Source organism: Salvia splendens, chromosome 1 (genome assembly GCF_004379255.2).
Source record: "Salvia splendens isolate huo1 chromosome 1, SspV2, whole genome shotgun sequence".
Taxonomy (NCBI): domain Eukaryota; kingdom Viridiplantae; phylum Streptophyta; class Magnoliopsida; order Lamiales; family Lamiaceae; genus Salvia; species Salvia splendens.
Window position 1 is genome coordinate 44754629 of NC_056032.1, and position 15443 is coordinate 44770071.

The 15443-nt window shown below is 39.0% G+C and overlaps 3 protein-coding genes across 3 annotated transcripts; all 3 read right to left on the reverse strand.

Annotated features, from left to right (window-relative positions):
- LOC121754854 (tRNA modification GTPase MnmE) lies at positions 1 to 3387 on the reverse strand. The gene is made up of 10 exons (XM_042150150.1): positions 3120 to 3387; positions 2522 to 2808; positions 2292 to 2430; positions 2008 to 2129; positions 1665 to 1868; positions 1510 to 1569; positions 1215 to 1353; positions 830 to 948; positions 484 to 702; positions 1 to 363 (listed from the first exon to the last, which is right to left on the reverse strand). Exons 1-10 carry the CDS (start codon positions 3286 to 3288, stop codon positions 169 to 171), a joined length of 1653 nt encoding a protein of 550 aa, XP_042006084.1. The 5' UTR covers positions 3289 to 3387; the 3' UTR covers positions 1 to 168.
- Positions 3388 to 4905: 1518 nt separating this feature from the next.
- Positions 4906 to 12111, reverse strand: LOC121754868 (sulfate transporter 1.3-like). Its single transcript, XM_042150162.1, has 14 exons — positions 11296 to 12111; positions 10472 to 10789; positions 10340 to 10388; positions 10056 to 10263; positions 9792 to 9966; positions 9640 to 9705; positions 9459 to 9565; positions 7534 to 7540; positions 6638 to 6754; positions 6139 to 6552; positions 5860 to 6050; positions 5392 to 5477; positions 5222 to 5298; positions 4906 to 5151 (listed from the first exon to the last, which is right to left on the reverse strand). The coding sequence occupies exons 2-14, from the start codon at positions 10775 to 10777 to the stop codon at positions 5008 to 5010; spliced, it is 1947 nt and encodes a 648-aa protein (XP_042006096.1). The 5' UTR covers positions 10778 to 10789; positions 11296 to 12111; the 3' UTR covers positions 4906 to 5007.
- Positions 12112 to 12231: 120 nt separating this feature from the next.
- LOC121754865 (heavy metal-associated isoprenylated plant protein 24-like) lies at positions 12232 to 13084 on the reverse strand. Its single transcript, XM_042150158.1, has 2 exons — positions 12793 to 13084; positions 12232 to 12655 (listed from the first exon to the last, which is right to left on the reverse strand). Exons 1-2 carry the CDS (start codon positions 12944 to 12946, stop codon positions 12360 to 12362), a joined length of 450 nt encoding a protein of 149 aa, XP_042006092.1. The 5' UTR covers positions 12947 to 13084; the 3' UTR covers positions 12232 to 12359.
- Between the last annotated feature and the right edge of the window lie 2359 nt (positions 13085 to 15443).

Sequence of the window (15443 nt, forward strand, 5' to 3'; positions counted from 1 at the left end):
TAACCGAAATTCGTTCATTATTTGAATTCTTTTCTTGCATAGCATCACAATAATTATTGTGTTTTTTGTAATGCAGACTATGACAAACTGATCTGACTAAGAAATGCATTTGTAATGAAGATGTGTCTCTAATACTCAATTTTCGTTTAAAAAAACCTCGAACCCCGACTATTTACCGATGCAGAATTTGCCGAAAATGTTTGACAGGACTTCTTCTGAGATGTCTTCTCCGCTTATTTGTGCAAGAGCCATGGCTGCTTCTCTGAGATCAATAGTCCAAAAATCGAGAGGGATCTCTTCCTCTATAGACGCCTGCAGCCTCACAAACGCCTCCCTTGCCCGAACGAGCTGCTCACATTGCCTCTGATAATGACCACAAAATTTATCATTTAATACGGACTCTCTTCCATTTTTTCAAGAATCGAGTCCAAGTAATGTACAATGGTGTTGCAAACGAGGATGAAAGTTTTGATAAAAACCGACCTGATTTACTGTCCATTTGCGACCCCCAGCAGGGATCTTGTTCAGACCAACTAGCTCTACGATTGCAGATTCCAAGTCGGAGATCCCTTTACCAGTCACGGCACAGGTGAAGACGTACTTGCTGAAAGATCTTGAGAGAGTGTCTACCCACGCACAAGATGAAACACAGTCGATTTTATTGACCACAAGAACCACTGGAGAAGTCGATGAAGTCGCGATCTGTATTTACGAGGGGAAAAGAAACACTAAGCATACGTGCAGCGTGAAAGAATGTTAGTCTATCTCAAATAATAATTCAAGAAACACCATCGACACGCCAAATAGCGAGAGAGAGAGTTCACGATACCTTATTGCTATGAATTCTCTCAAGAAGTCTGTCATCCTCGGAAGTCCACCCCTCAGCCGCACTTACTGTCATAACAATGACATCGGCACCCATAGCAACTGCTTCAGACCTCTCAACACCTTAAATAAACAGAGTACAGAACAATTGAGTACACCAGAGAAGGACATAAAAAGCATGTAAATCTTCGATATTTGAGGGATTCTTAACCAGGGAAACACAATGAAATCTTCAAGAATATACTGCTTAACTCAATATATTAGACTCATAAAGGAGTGAAAGAAACTTATACAAATCAAGCTGATAGGTAACATCACAACTGTTTTTCATTCAATTGAACTTCGACAACTTTCATCAGTAGAAAACTGTTGCAGGTTAGTTGACTTACCGATTTTTTCCACCACATCATCCGTGTCCCTTATACCAGCTGTATCAAGAAGTGTGACAGGAATCCCGCCAACAGTAACATTGGCTTCAACCACATCACGTGTTGTACCCGCAATATTGGTAACAATTGCTCGCTCACTCTGCATGCTAACATTTATGTACCGTTACATGATCAGGCATAGTAGAGAAATGGCCATAAAGGGATCAAGTCAAGTGCATTCACAGTTTTCATCAATTTCTATCACTGAAAAGAAGAAAAAGATTGAATACTAAAAATATAAGCCTCTGAATCATACCTTGCTCCAAGCATTAAGAAGGCTCGATTTTCCAACATTAGGTCGGCCAACAATAGCAATCTGAACAAGATCAGTGAACAATGTCATGTACAATTAATAAACAATTTCTTCATATGAAATAAAAACTATCCCGGTTATTATATTCCATATAATACCTGAACTCCCGACTGCAGAAGCTTGTCATAATTGGCAGTTTCCAGAGCACCATCTACTTCTTGCAGCATCTTATGTATCCTATCGGTAACTAGGTTAATGTCAAGGGGTGGCATCTCGTCATCAAAATCTAGACGGGCTTCAATCTCCGTAAGTAACTCAATGCATTGAGCTCTTAATGATTTGACCATGAAAGAGAAGCCTCCCTGTAACAGGACATAAAAATTCAAAGGTGTTCAGATGCCAACCATGACGATTGACGAGCCTCTACTTAAAGGATGAAGATCCAAAATCATTAGTTCAACCAAATTAACTAAAGGGATTCTAAGAAATATGAAACGTTACCTGTAATCCTGCCAATGCAGCATCTGCTGCAGCCATCGACTTAGATGTTACAAGTTTTCCCACATTTTCAGCTTGAGAAAGATCGAGACGGCCATTTAGAAAAGCCCGGAGAGTGAATTCGCCTGAGATACCGAAGGAATAATATCAATTCCATTCATAACATTAAGAAAGTGACACGACTGGCTTGGTCCAATTGCAACCAAACCAGTGAATTATCAAGGATATAGCGACAGATCATAGTTAGTCGAGATAAAAATTAAGATAAAAAGAAGACAGAATTTGACCTGGTTCCGCAAGCCTCGCTCCAGCATCTAGGCAAGCCCTTAACACACGTCGCAGACACACTTCACTACCATGGCACTGAAGCTCAATGACATCCTCGCGAGTGTAAGATTTTGGGGCCAACATGGGAACTACCAAAACCTAGTTGGAAAAATTAAAAGCACTCATATCATTACAAAAGTAGGACTAATCCACGCCCTCAATGTATAGATAACAAAAACACGAGGTGTACCTCATCAATGACGTTGCCATGTGAATCCAAAACCTCACCGTACTCAACAACATGGCTATTAGGCCACCAACGACCGCCCTTTCTCCTCTTTCTTGACATCGGTCTAAAAACTTCCCCAGCTATAGAGACTGCTGAAGAACCAGACAACCTGACTATCCCCACCGCACCGGCTGGCCCACCCAACGAAGTCACAATCGCAGCAATTGTGCTCGAACTCGGAACTGGCTCTGCACAGCTCACTTCTCCATCCCCCAACCTCTCATCTTTGTTCAGTACTAATGTGTTCTCTATCAAAATTAAAAAACAATAATTTGACAATGGCTTCATAATCAAGAAAAAACTAGTTCTTCATATACCACTGTAGTATTATTATCATCAACCAATCAAATATTCATGTAAACATAGATTCTAATTTTTATTGACTACCAAACATTTTCAGCAAGAAACGACATAATTAAAAGATAAGCTATCAACTGACGTTTTCTTCTTTTCCTCTTTATCTAATTCCATACTGGGGCATTACAAGATTCAACTTTTTTCACTCTACTTAATCAAACAGACAATTTTAGTGAAACGGCTGGCGTGAGCTGAGAGTTACCTTTGGCGGCGGCGAGTGGGCGAATGGAAGCAGTCTTGTGAGAAGTGGAGAAGAGGAGAGAGAGATTTCTGTGAAATGGGGTCGAGAATTTGGGCAAGACTGAACGCTGGAGAGAAGCGCAGCGTTGCAATTGAGAAAAAACACAACGAATTGAAGATTGCAGAGCCATCGATTTTGCGGCGTTTCTATTCGTAATCTGTAAATATATATACAGACTTTTTAATAGATTAAATATTTCATACGTTTATTTGAGTATTTCAATAAATAAACGGGAAATTTAAAGGAATGAGTCACCTTTGACTCGAGCCAAACCTTAAACTAGAAATACCAAAATCATTTTGTTAAAGCACACGATCAAATAACTTTTTCTATTCCAATATTAAATTTATTTTTTCAGCTTACAATTACAATTAAATAAATTAGTATATTAGGGTCATTTTTTAATGTTTATAATACCATAATCCAAAACTAAAACTAAATCTACACCCTTAGATTTTGAAATGATTGGATGAGATTAAAGCTCACAAATTTTAATAAATAGTAGATAAAATATCAACAAAAGGTAATATCGTTATGTTATTATATGATAATTTTCGTGGGTATTTTTTATATCAACATAGTGTATTACAAATATCAACAATATGACATGAGAATATCAACACAAGTACAAGAAAATATCAACACAGTTTTATTGATATTTTACCTACACTATATTGAGATTTTGCATACACTATATTTAAATTTTTTATTGTATTTGTTGCTAAAATCTACTTATCAACATGTACGAAAATTGAAATATAATTTATCAAATTTCATCATCCGAACATCGTCGGAACATATGCAATTGAGATATCGTTGGAATCCTTATGAAATTATCTTTAATTTGATATATTTTTTGCGAAAAAATAATTTAAATCGAGAGAGCTACGTAAATTTAAAGTTTTGAGATGATTTTTATTAGAAAGAATTGACATTAATACCCTTTAAATTTATTTTATAATATTTTTAATTTAAAATATAATCCATCCACTACCTCTCTTAATATAATGACTAACTAAGATTTGATCTTAATTTATGATTATTAATTAGTTAGTAATTGATCACTCTCAAGTATATTTAGTTTAATAATTATTGTACAAAATAATTTGAGTTTTCCTTGATATTGAAAACAAAAATGCAACTTAAATTCATCAAATTAGCGCAATTTTCACACACAAATACTCCAATTCATCCAAAGACATTTTTTTAATCAAAATTAACAGCCTAGCTATTGGAAAATTGGTTGAGGGCTTGAGGCTAAAAATCTCGAGTTCGTGGATCTTAAGAGCATCCATAATGGCGAATGTCTCGGCGGACGTCGGATCGGCGTGCCGGACGTCCGCGTGAGACGTCCGTCATTAGGCAGCATGCATACGGATACGGACGTCCGCTGCGGACACCGGAGTTCCGCGGCTTTCCGGGACGTCCGGCATTGCGTTCACACGACGGAGGTCCCGACGGACGTCCCGATTTTTTTTATTATTTTTTGTGAATGTCTGTCGGGATGTCCTTGGGGATGTCCGCCATTGTGTAGTGGGATGCCCTTATGACGTGACAGTGCAGTGGGATATCCTTATGACGTGGCAGAATGTGTTTTTGGGAAGTCCGTCGGAATGTCCGCCGAGACATCCGTCCCATTGTGGATGCCCTAATTTTGAATTTTGGTATATACTTCTTGCACCCTATTCATTTTTAATTAATCGAAATGTTCGGTTTGGTCAATGAAATCGAACCACGATCCACCTAGTTACACCCGACATTAATCTCTTCGATTAACCGATATTTTCAGTCCAGACAATCGAAATCGAACCGGTTTACACCCAACATTAGTCTCACTCTCCCAATGTCTCTAGACTTCATCACTAAACTTGGATGAACATGTCTGAACTGCATCAGCCACTGTCAGAAAAATCCTATCTTCACCAATCAAATCTGCCACGTCGGATGCATGTAATTTGTCCATCACAGTTGGACCAGGATTTGCAAGAACGAGCTGTTCAAACATTAAAAAAGAGTTAAAATTTATGATTCACAAAAAAATGTTAAAAAATGAGCCTAGTCACCTGAACTGATCTCTTCTGCAGGCTCCTGTGCAGGTCTTCGAGGGCGTGGATCCCGCTCGTGTCAATGTCAGTGACGGCTGCAACAACGTCGGAAAAACAAACATATTATATCGATCAACTCCAAGGATGAGAAGAAAAAAATTAGAGACGAATGTGAAATGTTCACTTACGAGACATTTCTACGATCAAAAACTGGATTTTAGGGAGGCACGTGGCACCGAGAAGCTCGTCCTCATCCGTTAGCCACCTAAGTAGCCTGCAAAAGACCGGGACGATGTGTTTTACTGATAATACGCGACAAAGTATTGAAAGCAATTCGTATTTAAGGTGCTAAATGCTAATACTCTTGTAGGCACAAGTGGTGCAATAAGTTTGACTAAACTAATTGGGCTGTTACGTTGAAACTACGCGACGGTATATTGAAAGTAGCACAACTAGAGCGGTCAAACATAGTCCAACATGATACTGAACCGGCTTGGACCGGCCCAGAAATTTCAAAGAGTAGGCCCACATGATGGATGGGCCTATACCGTCCAAAGAGTCAGCGCAAAAACTACACATGACTCAATAGGTCTAACCTGACGCGACAGGGTACTGAAAGCAAGTTCGTAATCGAATATACTATTAAATCAACTTACCTTTCTCTTATATAGTTAGAATTTGAGAAGTAAATAGCAGAATCAACTCTTATAATGAGAACTCCAGCAACCTTAGTTGCCTCTGGATACTGCTGAATATTCCTATACACATTTGTGCCTGGAATCTTCCCAAGTAGGGCTGTTCTTGGCCTAGTCACTTGCAATAGCAGCTTCGCGAACGAAATCGACACCTGTCGAGATGAGCACATACGCTATTAGGATTACCCGTTTTTTTTCAAACTCGAGACTTTTCGCCCTATAAACGACCCAACCACTTACCGCGATCAGGAGGCCGATCTCGACGGAGATGAACACGACGCCAAGAAAGGCTCCCATGCAGGCGACGAAGTCGAACCTGTCGATCTTCCATATCAAGATCGCTGCATTGTAGTCGATCAGGCCGATGACGGCCGAGATGATGATGGACGAGAGGATGGCATTTGGCGTGTACTCGAAGAGAGGGGTGAGGAAGAGGAGCGTGAGAAGCACGACGATGGACATCACTATGTTCGACACCGCGGTCTGGCACCCGGCCATGAAGTTCACCGCAGACCGGGAAAATGAACCTGTAGAAACGTAGCAGGACGTCATCGAACCGGCTATGTTCATTGCTCCAAGAGCAACCATTTCTTTGTTTCCATCAATCTGATAATCTTTCATTGCAGCAAAAGTTCTTCCAATTGCAACAGCTTCCTAAAAAATCAAAAGGGTATAAATTTCTTGTAATTCAATCTTCAAAAAAATCAAATAAAATCACAAAAAAGAGAAATAAACTCACTGTCAAAGCAACCATGCCAGCAACTATCCCAATCCTAAGGCCTTTAAAGGCATAATCCTTAGTGAAGTAAATCTCATCAACAGAAGGCCTATTTATTCCCTTCTCAATATGCTGCACCTGTTTTCCAACGACACGAACGCGTTCATTAACACGAAGGCTTCATCACAGCACAACAGAAACAGAACGAAAAGAGACCTTACAATCTGCACGCTGATGGATCCGCGAATTTCTGATGTTTGTAAATGCTGGTAGAGAATGAAGATTATGACACAAAGAATTTACGTGGTTCGATTTACTGAAGTAAATCTACGTCCACGGGAAAAAGGGAGGGCAAGATTGTATTGCTTGATCTGTTTTCTACAGCTTACAAATACAAACTTGCTATTTGCTATATGGTGTTTTATCTCTAGAGAGCTTAACCCCCTTCTATCTGATCTAAGTTCTATTTATATCTTGAACTAAGATCGTGGCTTGCATCACCACCCTAAGTCGTGGATGTCGTGTAGGTCATGGCCTAAGATCGTGGATGTAGCGTAGGTCATGGCCTACGATCGTGGCCTGAGTTGACACCACGTGGTAGTGGGTGTGTTGGACATCCTGGGGTCGGCGCGCGGCAGATTTCGTCATCCGCTTTGGCTTTTCGAACAGGTCAGAGTGCAGTTCGAAAATTTCCGCTCTCGGCTTGTTCAGCGGTACGAACTGAGCGGACGGCTTCTCGGGATTGAGACGGGGTCCCAATCTGTCTTGCACCGGAGTCCTTTGAATCCTTTCAAAAGGAGTTCGGCGAGGATGTCCCTGATCGCCAAAAGGAGTTCGGCGAGGATGTCCCTGATCGCTTTGATCGGGCTTCCTCCTGTCTCCTCGGGACGATGAGCTGTCTAACGACCGTTTGCGACGGTCTGCCTCATCGGCCCGGGAGTACTGGTCCGCAATGTCCCACATTTCCTGAGCTGTCTGCGGACCGCACTCAACGAGCTTCCTGTAGAGAGCTCCGGGCAGGATTCCATTTTGGAATGCCGAGATGACAAGCAGATCGTTGAGATCGTCTACTTGCAGGCATTCCTTGTGGAATCTTGTCATAAAGTCGCTGATTTTTTCGTCGCGACCTTGACGAATGGAAAGCAGCTGAGCCGAAGTGATTCGGGCTTCCGCTTTCTGAAAGAACCTCCTGTGGAAGGCATCCATTAGATCTCGGTAAGATCTGATGCTGCCCTGGGGGAGGCTATCGAACCACCTTCTCGCGTTCCCGATGAGCAGCTCGGGAAACAGCTTGCACATGTGGACCTCGTTGAGACCCTGGTTCGCCATGTTATACTGATAGCGCCCCAAGAAATCGTGAGGGTCCACGAGCCCGTCGTAAGTCATCGACGGAGTTCGGTAGTTCTGTGGTAGGGGAGTTCGGGTGATGTCGTCCGAGAACGGAGTCTTCAGTGCTCCGTACACGGCGAATCCGATATCTCGTCGGTATGGAGGAGATTGAGTTCTCCTGTGATTCCGGTACCGAGGAAGAACAGGAATATGTCGGGGTTGAGGATTCTTCTTCCTGGAAGACACGGCACTACTGCGGTAGTGACTTTCATGTCTGGATGAGGAAGGAGAATCCTCCGCTTTCGTCTTCGGCTCTTGGCTCTTTTGCAGGAAGGCTAAGAACTCATCCTGCTTCTCAGCCAAGAACAGCTTGACAGCCTCATTCAAATCAGGCTGCTGGGAAGACTCAGTGGGACGATTTTTGGAGCGGCCTGTTCCTTCGCCATGAGAACTGGTGGTGGATTTATCCCTAGGCTGTTTTCCAGACCTATGGGATGGATTGGCTTCCTCCTGGTTCTCACGGGCGGGAATACGGGTACTCTGCGATCTGGTATGCATTTGTTGGGTGGAAAAAAATGGATCAAAAATTCGCTTTATCACAAATTTTGTTCTCTGCTTCCCACAGACGGCGCCAGTGATGGATCCGCGAATTTCTGATGTTTGTAAATGCTGGTAGAGAATGAAGATTATGACACAAAGAATTTACGTGGTTCGATTTACTGAAGTAAATCTACGTCCACGGGAAAAAGGGAGGGCAAGATTGTATTGCTTGATCTGTTTTCTACAGCTTACAAATACAAACTTGCTATTTGCTATATGGTGTTTTATCTCTAGGGAGTATGAGTTCGGCATTACCAAAGAGTTCGGCCTCAGCCTACAGCTCGGTAAAAGCCAACCTATCAAGCTCTGCTCTCAGGTCGGCATCAAGCTCTACTCTCAGATCGGCAACCAAAGCAGGAGTATGAGTTCGGCATTACCAAAGAGTTCGGCCTCAGCCTACAGCTCGGTAAAAGCCAACCAATCAAGCTCTGCTCTCAGGTCGGCATCAAGCTCTACTCTCAGATCGGCAACCAAAGCAGTTCGGTCTCAGTATTCGACCGAACAAGGAGTTAGTGGACCCATACAGGATGTCCAACACACCCACTACCACGTGGTGTCAACTCAGGCCACGATCGTAGGCCATGACCTACGCTACATCCACGATCTTAGGCCATGACCTACACGACATCCACGACTTAGGGTGGTGATGCAAGCCACGATCTTAGTTCAAGATATAAATAGAACTTAGATCAGATAGAAGGGGGTTAAGCTCTCTAGAGATAAAACACCATATAGCAAATAGCAAGTTTGTATTTGTAAGCTGTAGAAAACAGATCAAGCAATACAATCTTGCCCTCCCTTTTTCCCGTGGACGTAGATTTACTTCAGTAAATCGAACCACGTAAATTCTTTGTGTCATAATCTTCATTCTCTACCAGCATTTACAAACATCAGAAATTCGCGGATCCATCACACGCCCTTCTCCTCAGCATTGCTAACGAAGACGATGAAGGTGGAGAGGATTACGGAGACAAGGGGAGAAATCGCGGCAATCCAGAAAAGGTTCTTGTACTTCTTCCCCTGCATGAGCACCGTGATTTAGAAACACCAACGACGTTCATTCGTGGATTAGAAATCCGAGTGTGAAAGCTTACAATATACTTTGCTGATAAGAGAAGCACCAGAAAACTTGTTCCAATGAGAATAGTAGGCACATTCCACTGCATAAACACAACTCACATAAGCTATTGCGAATCAACGAGAGAGAGAGAGAGCGCAAGCGAGCAAGAGAGAGAGAGAGGCTCACTCCATGAGGAGCTGAGCTCAAGATAGATTTGACAACAGAAATGATATCTGTGTTTTTGGTGAACTTTTTTATGCCTAAAAAGCCCTTGAGCTGTTGAAGAGCAATAGTGATGGCAGCACCACCCATGAATCCAACTATGGCAGCATGGGAGAGGAAGTCAATCAAGAATCCCAATCTGCACACACGCACAACGCACACGACATTCAGTCGATATATCGATGAATCGGTTACTTTCAGTTGGGGAAGCCATAGAAATTTGATTGCCTGAGAATGCCAAGGGTGGCTTGTGTGATCCCAGCAAAGAAAGTCGCGGTGAAAGCCAGCCTACGGTACACAAGAGGGTTGGCAACGGGATCAACCTCATCTTGCAGCAGAGTCCCCAGCAGCAGAGACACAACAGCAACGGGGCCAATGGCTATATCCCTCGAGCTCCCCATCAACGCGTAGATCAAAGGCGGGACGAAGCTTGAATCTTCACAATAATCAAAAGTTAGTCACATCAAACTCGAAGGAAAAATGCACGAATTAGACTAATAAATGCCACTCACATAAGCCATACTGTGGATCCAAATTTGCAAGCTTGGCATAGCCAATGTCCTGTTGTTGCAAATTCAGTAACAGAAACATGACTAAAACGATGCAAACGATAAAGATCAGCGCGTTTATGAGTTGCTACATACTTGAGGGATGCAGAGGGTGGCAATGGTGAGCCCTGCCACTAAATCCCCTTTGAATTTGCTAAGATTGTAGCCTCTGCCCCACGAGAGAATCGGGAAGACAGCCTCGACTCCTAGGAGGAACTTACGCGGTCCTGATTGGTCCTTGAACGAGCGGAGAGGATCGTCTGCGAATAACGTCTCCTTGAGAGTTGCGGAGAACTCCTTCCACAGCTTCTGCTTTGGAGGAATGCCAACCTTGTATGGCAGCGACGGATGGCGCGAAGACTCCTCCATTTCTTCTTCTTTCTTCTTGTTAGGATCTCCCATCAAGATAACAGACTACACAAATACAAATGCAGCTATGAAATTATCAAAAATGTAAAATTCACGGCCTAATAAAATGCAAAAAATATCAAGAAACTCAAAATCACACTTTTCCATACACCAAATTTTGCATCTCAGATTCTTCAACACTTTCTACATACTAACAACTTCTTTTACCTCTTTTTGGAACCCTAATTTACACCTAAATCCACAATCATTGAACAATTCATGTTTTATGTGGAGAGGACTTAAACCCCTCACTGATCCACCACTGCAAGAATTCCTATAGAAACGTCATAGAATTAGGTAGAAATCTTATTACATCACAAAATGTACAAATAAAGTAGTGATACTCAACAAGCTACACTAAAAGTCCAAAATCAACATGTGATGGCGGATACAAAGAAAACTCAACATTCATCAAATAAAGAAAAAACATGTGATACATGCACATTTTATCAATATGGAGTACAGATTTTAAGAACTAATCCAATCTTTCTACTATAAATATATATTCTCACCAAGAAAATGTTCAAAAACCACACAAAGTGAATGAAGGGCTTTTAGAATAGCAACCCCACATCCCACCTAAGGGCAAAAAGGCCACTAAATAAATACTCCATCTTCAAAGGGCCATTCTGCAACATCAAATTCCCTCAAGAAACACTACAAATTGGCTGCTCTCACCCAATGAATCAAGCCCCCCCCCAAAAAAGCAATCAGGATTATTAATAAAAAAATTATGGGCCTCAACAATTTGGATCAAAGATCGAATCTTTCTTGCTTCTTTGAGCAATGCAACAAGCCCTCTTGGTTTCTTGATCAAATTTCTCCAAAGATTTCAGCTTTTTGTTGAAAAGTGGAAGGGAGATTCAAGATTTTGGGGAATCGATTAATTAATAGTGTTGGGAAGCAGCAATATATCTGAGTCAAGACGTTGAAAAGGAGTGAGGAAATAGTTCAACTGCAACGTCCGAGGATGAAGGGTTGCCAGCATCTATTTATAATAGTTTTGCCAATTGAAATAAATCTATATTATTTGCATGCATGTAGATGGAAATTGATATTGAATTATGATTTGAAATGGTCGTGTTCTTGATTTTTTGTAGTTGTAGTTGTATGAGGACGGATTATTGTGTGAAATTCCAACATTTAAGACCAAAATCCGTATTTATTTTTTGTACAATTCAATCTTTTTGTAATATACTTCTATTTAGAGGATTTATCAAGGTGAATAATGAGAAAATACATTGGTTATCACTCTCACAGTGACAGCAAATCACATACATGGAAATTTTTTCCATCAACCCAAAATAAAGATATGTTTGAATTGTTTAACAATGGTTAAATGTTTTATTGGAAAATGGATATTTAAGTGATTTAGATTATTATTAGTAGATGTTTTTGTGTAATAGTAATTTATATGGAGTAACATTTAGGTAAATTTAAAGACTACATAAATTTAAAGTTCCAAGTTTTTATTAACACACTATATATTATAATCGACCCTAATAATTTTAGAGCTGGCCGATATATATCAATATTCGTATTCAAACACAAGCATTTTGCTATCCGAACAAAAACCCTACATGACCACGCAAGCGTGGGGGTTGTCGTCGCTGAACATGAGAGCATATTTTTCCTCGACCGGGTTGAAGGTGCCGACGCCTGGCTCGTCGGTACCGCGCACGTGATTGGCCGGCGCCTTCTTGTCATAGACGCCACTAGCGTAAGGATGCGCAATGAGGCCGTACGGAACATACGGCCACGGCTCCGACTTCTTCCCGGTCGATTTCGCCTTCTTCAACACCTTTTTAGCATCCACAAATCCGTACACTGTTGCCTTCTGTTGTTTCCAGTCCACCGTCACTGATTTTGCTCCTGCAACAATTTTTTTTATTTTTTCAATGAAAACGTATAGTAAAAATGAAATACGATAGGTAATAATGATGAAAATTTTTAAACTGAAAAATGAGACATTTATTAACAGACGCTCGAAAGGGGATAAATATATATACCTTTCATGCCGGAGAGGACATTTTTTATTCTTTCCCCACAGCCTTCACAATCCATTCTAACTTTGAGATCAACGGTGTTGAGTTGCTTTCTCTTCTTCCTCTTTGTGCTGCTGATCAAATCAGCTATGTAATCAAATGTTCCTTCAACTCCCATTTTTCTTCTTCTCTAATTACTAACACAAGTACTATTTCACTTTGTTTAACTAATAGGTTGAGGAAATAAATTTAGAGGGATTTTGGAAATTGGGTATCAAAATTGTTTTGTGAAACACTGAGATTTTTGTGTTGTGAAAATGGAGTTGTCTTTGCATGTCTTTTTATAGGATTTGAGGAGCCATGAAAATGTTATACTACTTTTTTTAAAAAAAATAAAATAAAATCTAGAGTTGGATATATTTGGCCTACCTACATTCCAAGTCATGAGATTCTTTTATTTATTATTTTAATTTATTAGTAGAATAATTTATATGGGTATTGTTTGCATGAAGTATTTTGATGGAATGAACAATTTTCTATATCTAATGAGTCATGAGGATGGATGTATGTGAAAATTATGATTTTATTCAACATTTTCCATTATGGATTATGTGGCCACATATGTGTAGTATGTAATTATATGTACTCCATATTTGTGGAATGTTTTAGTTGTAAGTTGCATAAAAACTAAGTGAATTCTACAACCGTAAATAACCGTTACTACTTTTTATGCAACTAAGTATCAATGTCTTAATTTGGATTGTTTTTATTTATCCATCATAGTATCACTCAAAATAAAACAATCACTATAATAAATTATAGATATGTTATGGAGTTGCATTATATACCATCTTGCTTGTCATTTATCGATAACACAAAGTGAATACTACAACCGTAAATACTACAATCGAATTATAAAAAAAGGTTTACAAAAAATTTTAAATTCAAGTTATTTTCTGAAACTCAAATTCAGAAGTTAAAAACTATAGCACTAGTCAAGAATTAAAAAGTACACACACTTCGTCCGGACTAAAATGACACATTTAATTTTTGGAGTTGTCGGTAATGTGTTTAATTGGAGAAAAAAAAATATTAGTGTAAATATTAAATGGAAAGAGAAAGAGAATTGCATATTTTAATTTGAGAGAAAAAATGTTCAATATATTATTAAAGAGAGAAAATTAATTTATTATTCTAAAAATATAAATATGTCTAATTGAGACAAACTAAAAAATATATATCGTCTTAAAGTTGGGAAGAGGGAATAATATACTATAGACGTACTACAAATTTGATAATAAAAATATATATATATATACTACTAATACAGTAGTAGAATCTAATGGGACTTGACTGCCTTAGCCACTAAGAATTTGGGGTCGATAGAATATTAATTGGTTTTACTTTACCATCAAAATAAAGAAATAGATTCATCTCCGCCACGTGGCATCGGATCACTTCTGCCACGTGGAGATCTGTGATGATCGGACGGTTACGAGGTGAGGACTATCTTTATAAGATATTCGTCGCGATTGTCGGTTTTCGAAAGGGCGGTGGCAAAAGAGAGGATATGTATAAAAAGGAAAAGATAAATATGCTAAATGCTACTATATCAATTTACTCCATATTTTATTTTGTTTTGTATAGTATGCAGAAATGTCACGTTTACATAATTTAGAATTTATATTTTAAAATATTTTTCTTGTTATTGTAGTGGACCTAGTGGTGTGACATTATAAGCTAGAACATTGTACTATGTATTTATTATATACACTCACTATTCATTTGCAATATTATATATAAATAGCTCATCACATTTACAAATCACACAAAGTCAAAGCCTATAATCTATATTTTTCCATTTGGCTATAAAGATGGTAATTAAATTGGGTTTTAATTTTTATTTAAATTCATAAATTTGCTAGTCTTAATGATAATCTTTTAGGTATAAAAAATATTATTAGTGGTATTTATGATATAGGTGTTCACATGTCAGAAATGTGATCGCATATTTCAGTCAATTCAAGTATATCATAAAGTACTATATAAAGTTGATTAATTGTATATACGAATATTCAAGATAAAATACCAAAAATTATTCCCACACGATTGATCAAGAACCAAACCAAAAGCAATGGACATTGGACCACCTAACCAAAAATCGTTTCGCCACTTTTGGTAGTAACTTTTTTCATAATCAAGGTACTAAATATTTATAACATTCATAATCTAAATTAATTATAAAGAAAAGGAAAATGAAGTACTTAAAAATTAAAATTACCATAACCTAAAGTGCTAGATGGATGTTTGGATTAATTTTAATGTCCACCATCCCTAGTTTTTACAAAGTGCATTTTTATTTTTTATCTCACAACATAAAAATACTACTATTAATAATACATATTTTGAAGTGAATAGACACATAAGTATATAAAAAGAAAAATAATGCTTGTGGTTGTAGGCTTGTATCATAAAATAAAAAATAAATAATAAATAAAAACACCCCAAAATACGTAAATGAAGAGCCGGCGACCTAAATAGCAAATTAATAAATCAAATTAATTTTCTTCTGATGTAATGAATTTGGTTTCATACTACAATAGTGAAATGAAAACCACTCAACATTTAGTTTTTTTCTTCTTCTTTTTGTGTACCACAAAAAAGGGTTACAAATG

Coding starts and splice junctions, on each gene's coding strand:
- LOC121754854 (XM_042150150.1), bottom strand. CDS start 3,288: ATGGCTCTGCAATCTTCAATTCGTTGTGTTTTTTCTCAATTGCAACGC. Junction 1,354..1,509: donor TTCTTAATGCTTGGAGCAAG/GTATGATTCAGA, acceptor GTTAGCATGCAG/AGTGAGCGAGCAATTGTTAC. Junction 949..1,214: donor TGATGTGGTGGAAAAAATCG/GTAAGTCAACTA, acceptor TGTTTATTTAAG/GTGTTGAGAGGTCTGAAGCA.
- LOC121754868 (XM_042150162.1), bottom strand. CDS start 10,777: ATGGGAGATCCTAACAAGAAGAAAGAAGAAGAAATGGAGGAGTCTTCG. Junction 10,389..10,471: donor CCACCCTCTGCATCCCTCAA/GTATGTAGCAAC, acceptor TTGCAACAACAG/GACATTGGCTATGCCAAGCT. Junction 5,299..5,391: donor TTTGATCGTAGAAATGTCTC/GTAAGTGAACAT, acceptor ACGTTGTTGCAG/CCGTCACTGACATTGACACG.
- LOC121754865 (XM_042150158.1), bottom strand. CDS start 12,946: ATGGGAGTTGAAGGAACATTTGATTACATAGCTGATTTGATCAGCAGC. Junction 12,656..12,792: donor TGTCCTCTCCGGCATGAAAG/GTATATATATTT, acceptor AAATTGTTGCAG/GAGCAAAATCAGTGACGGTG.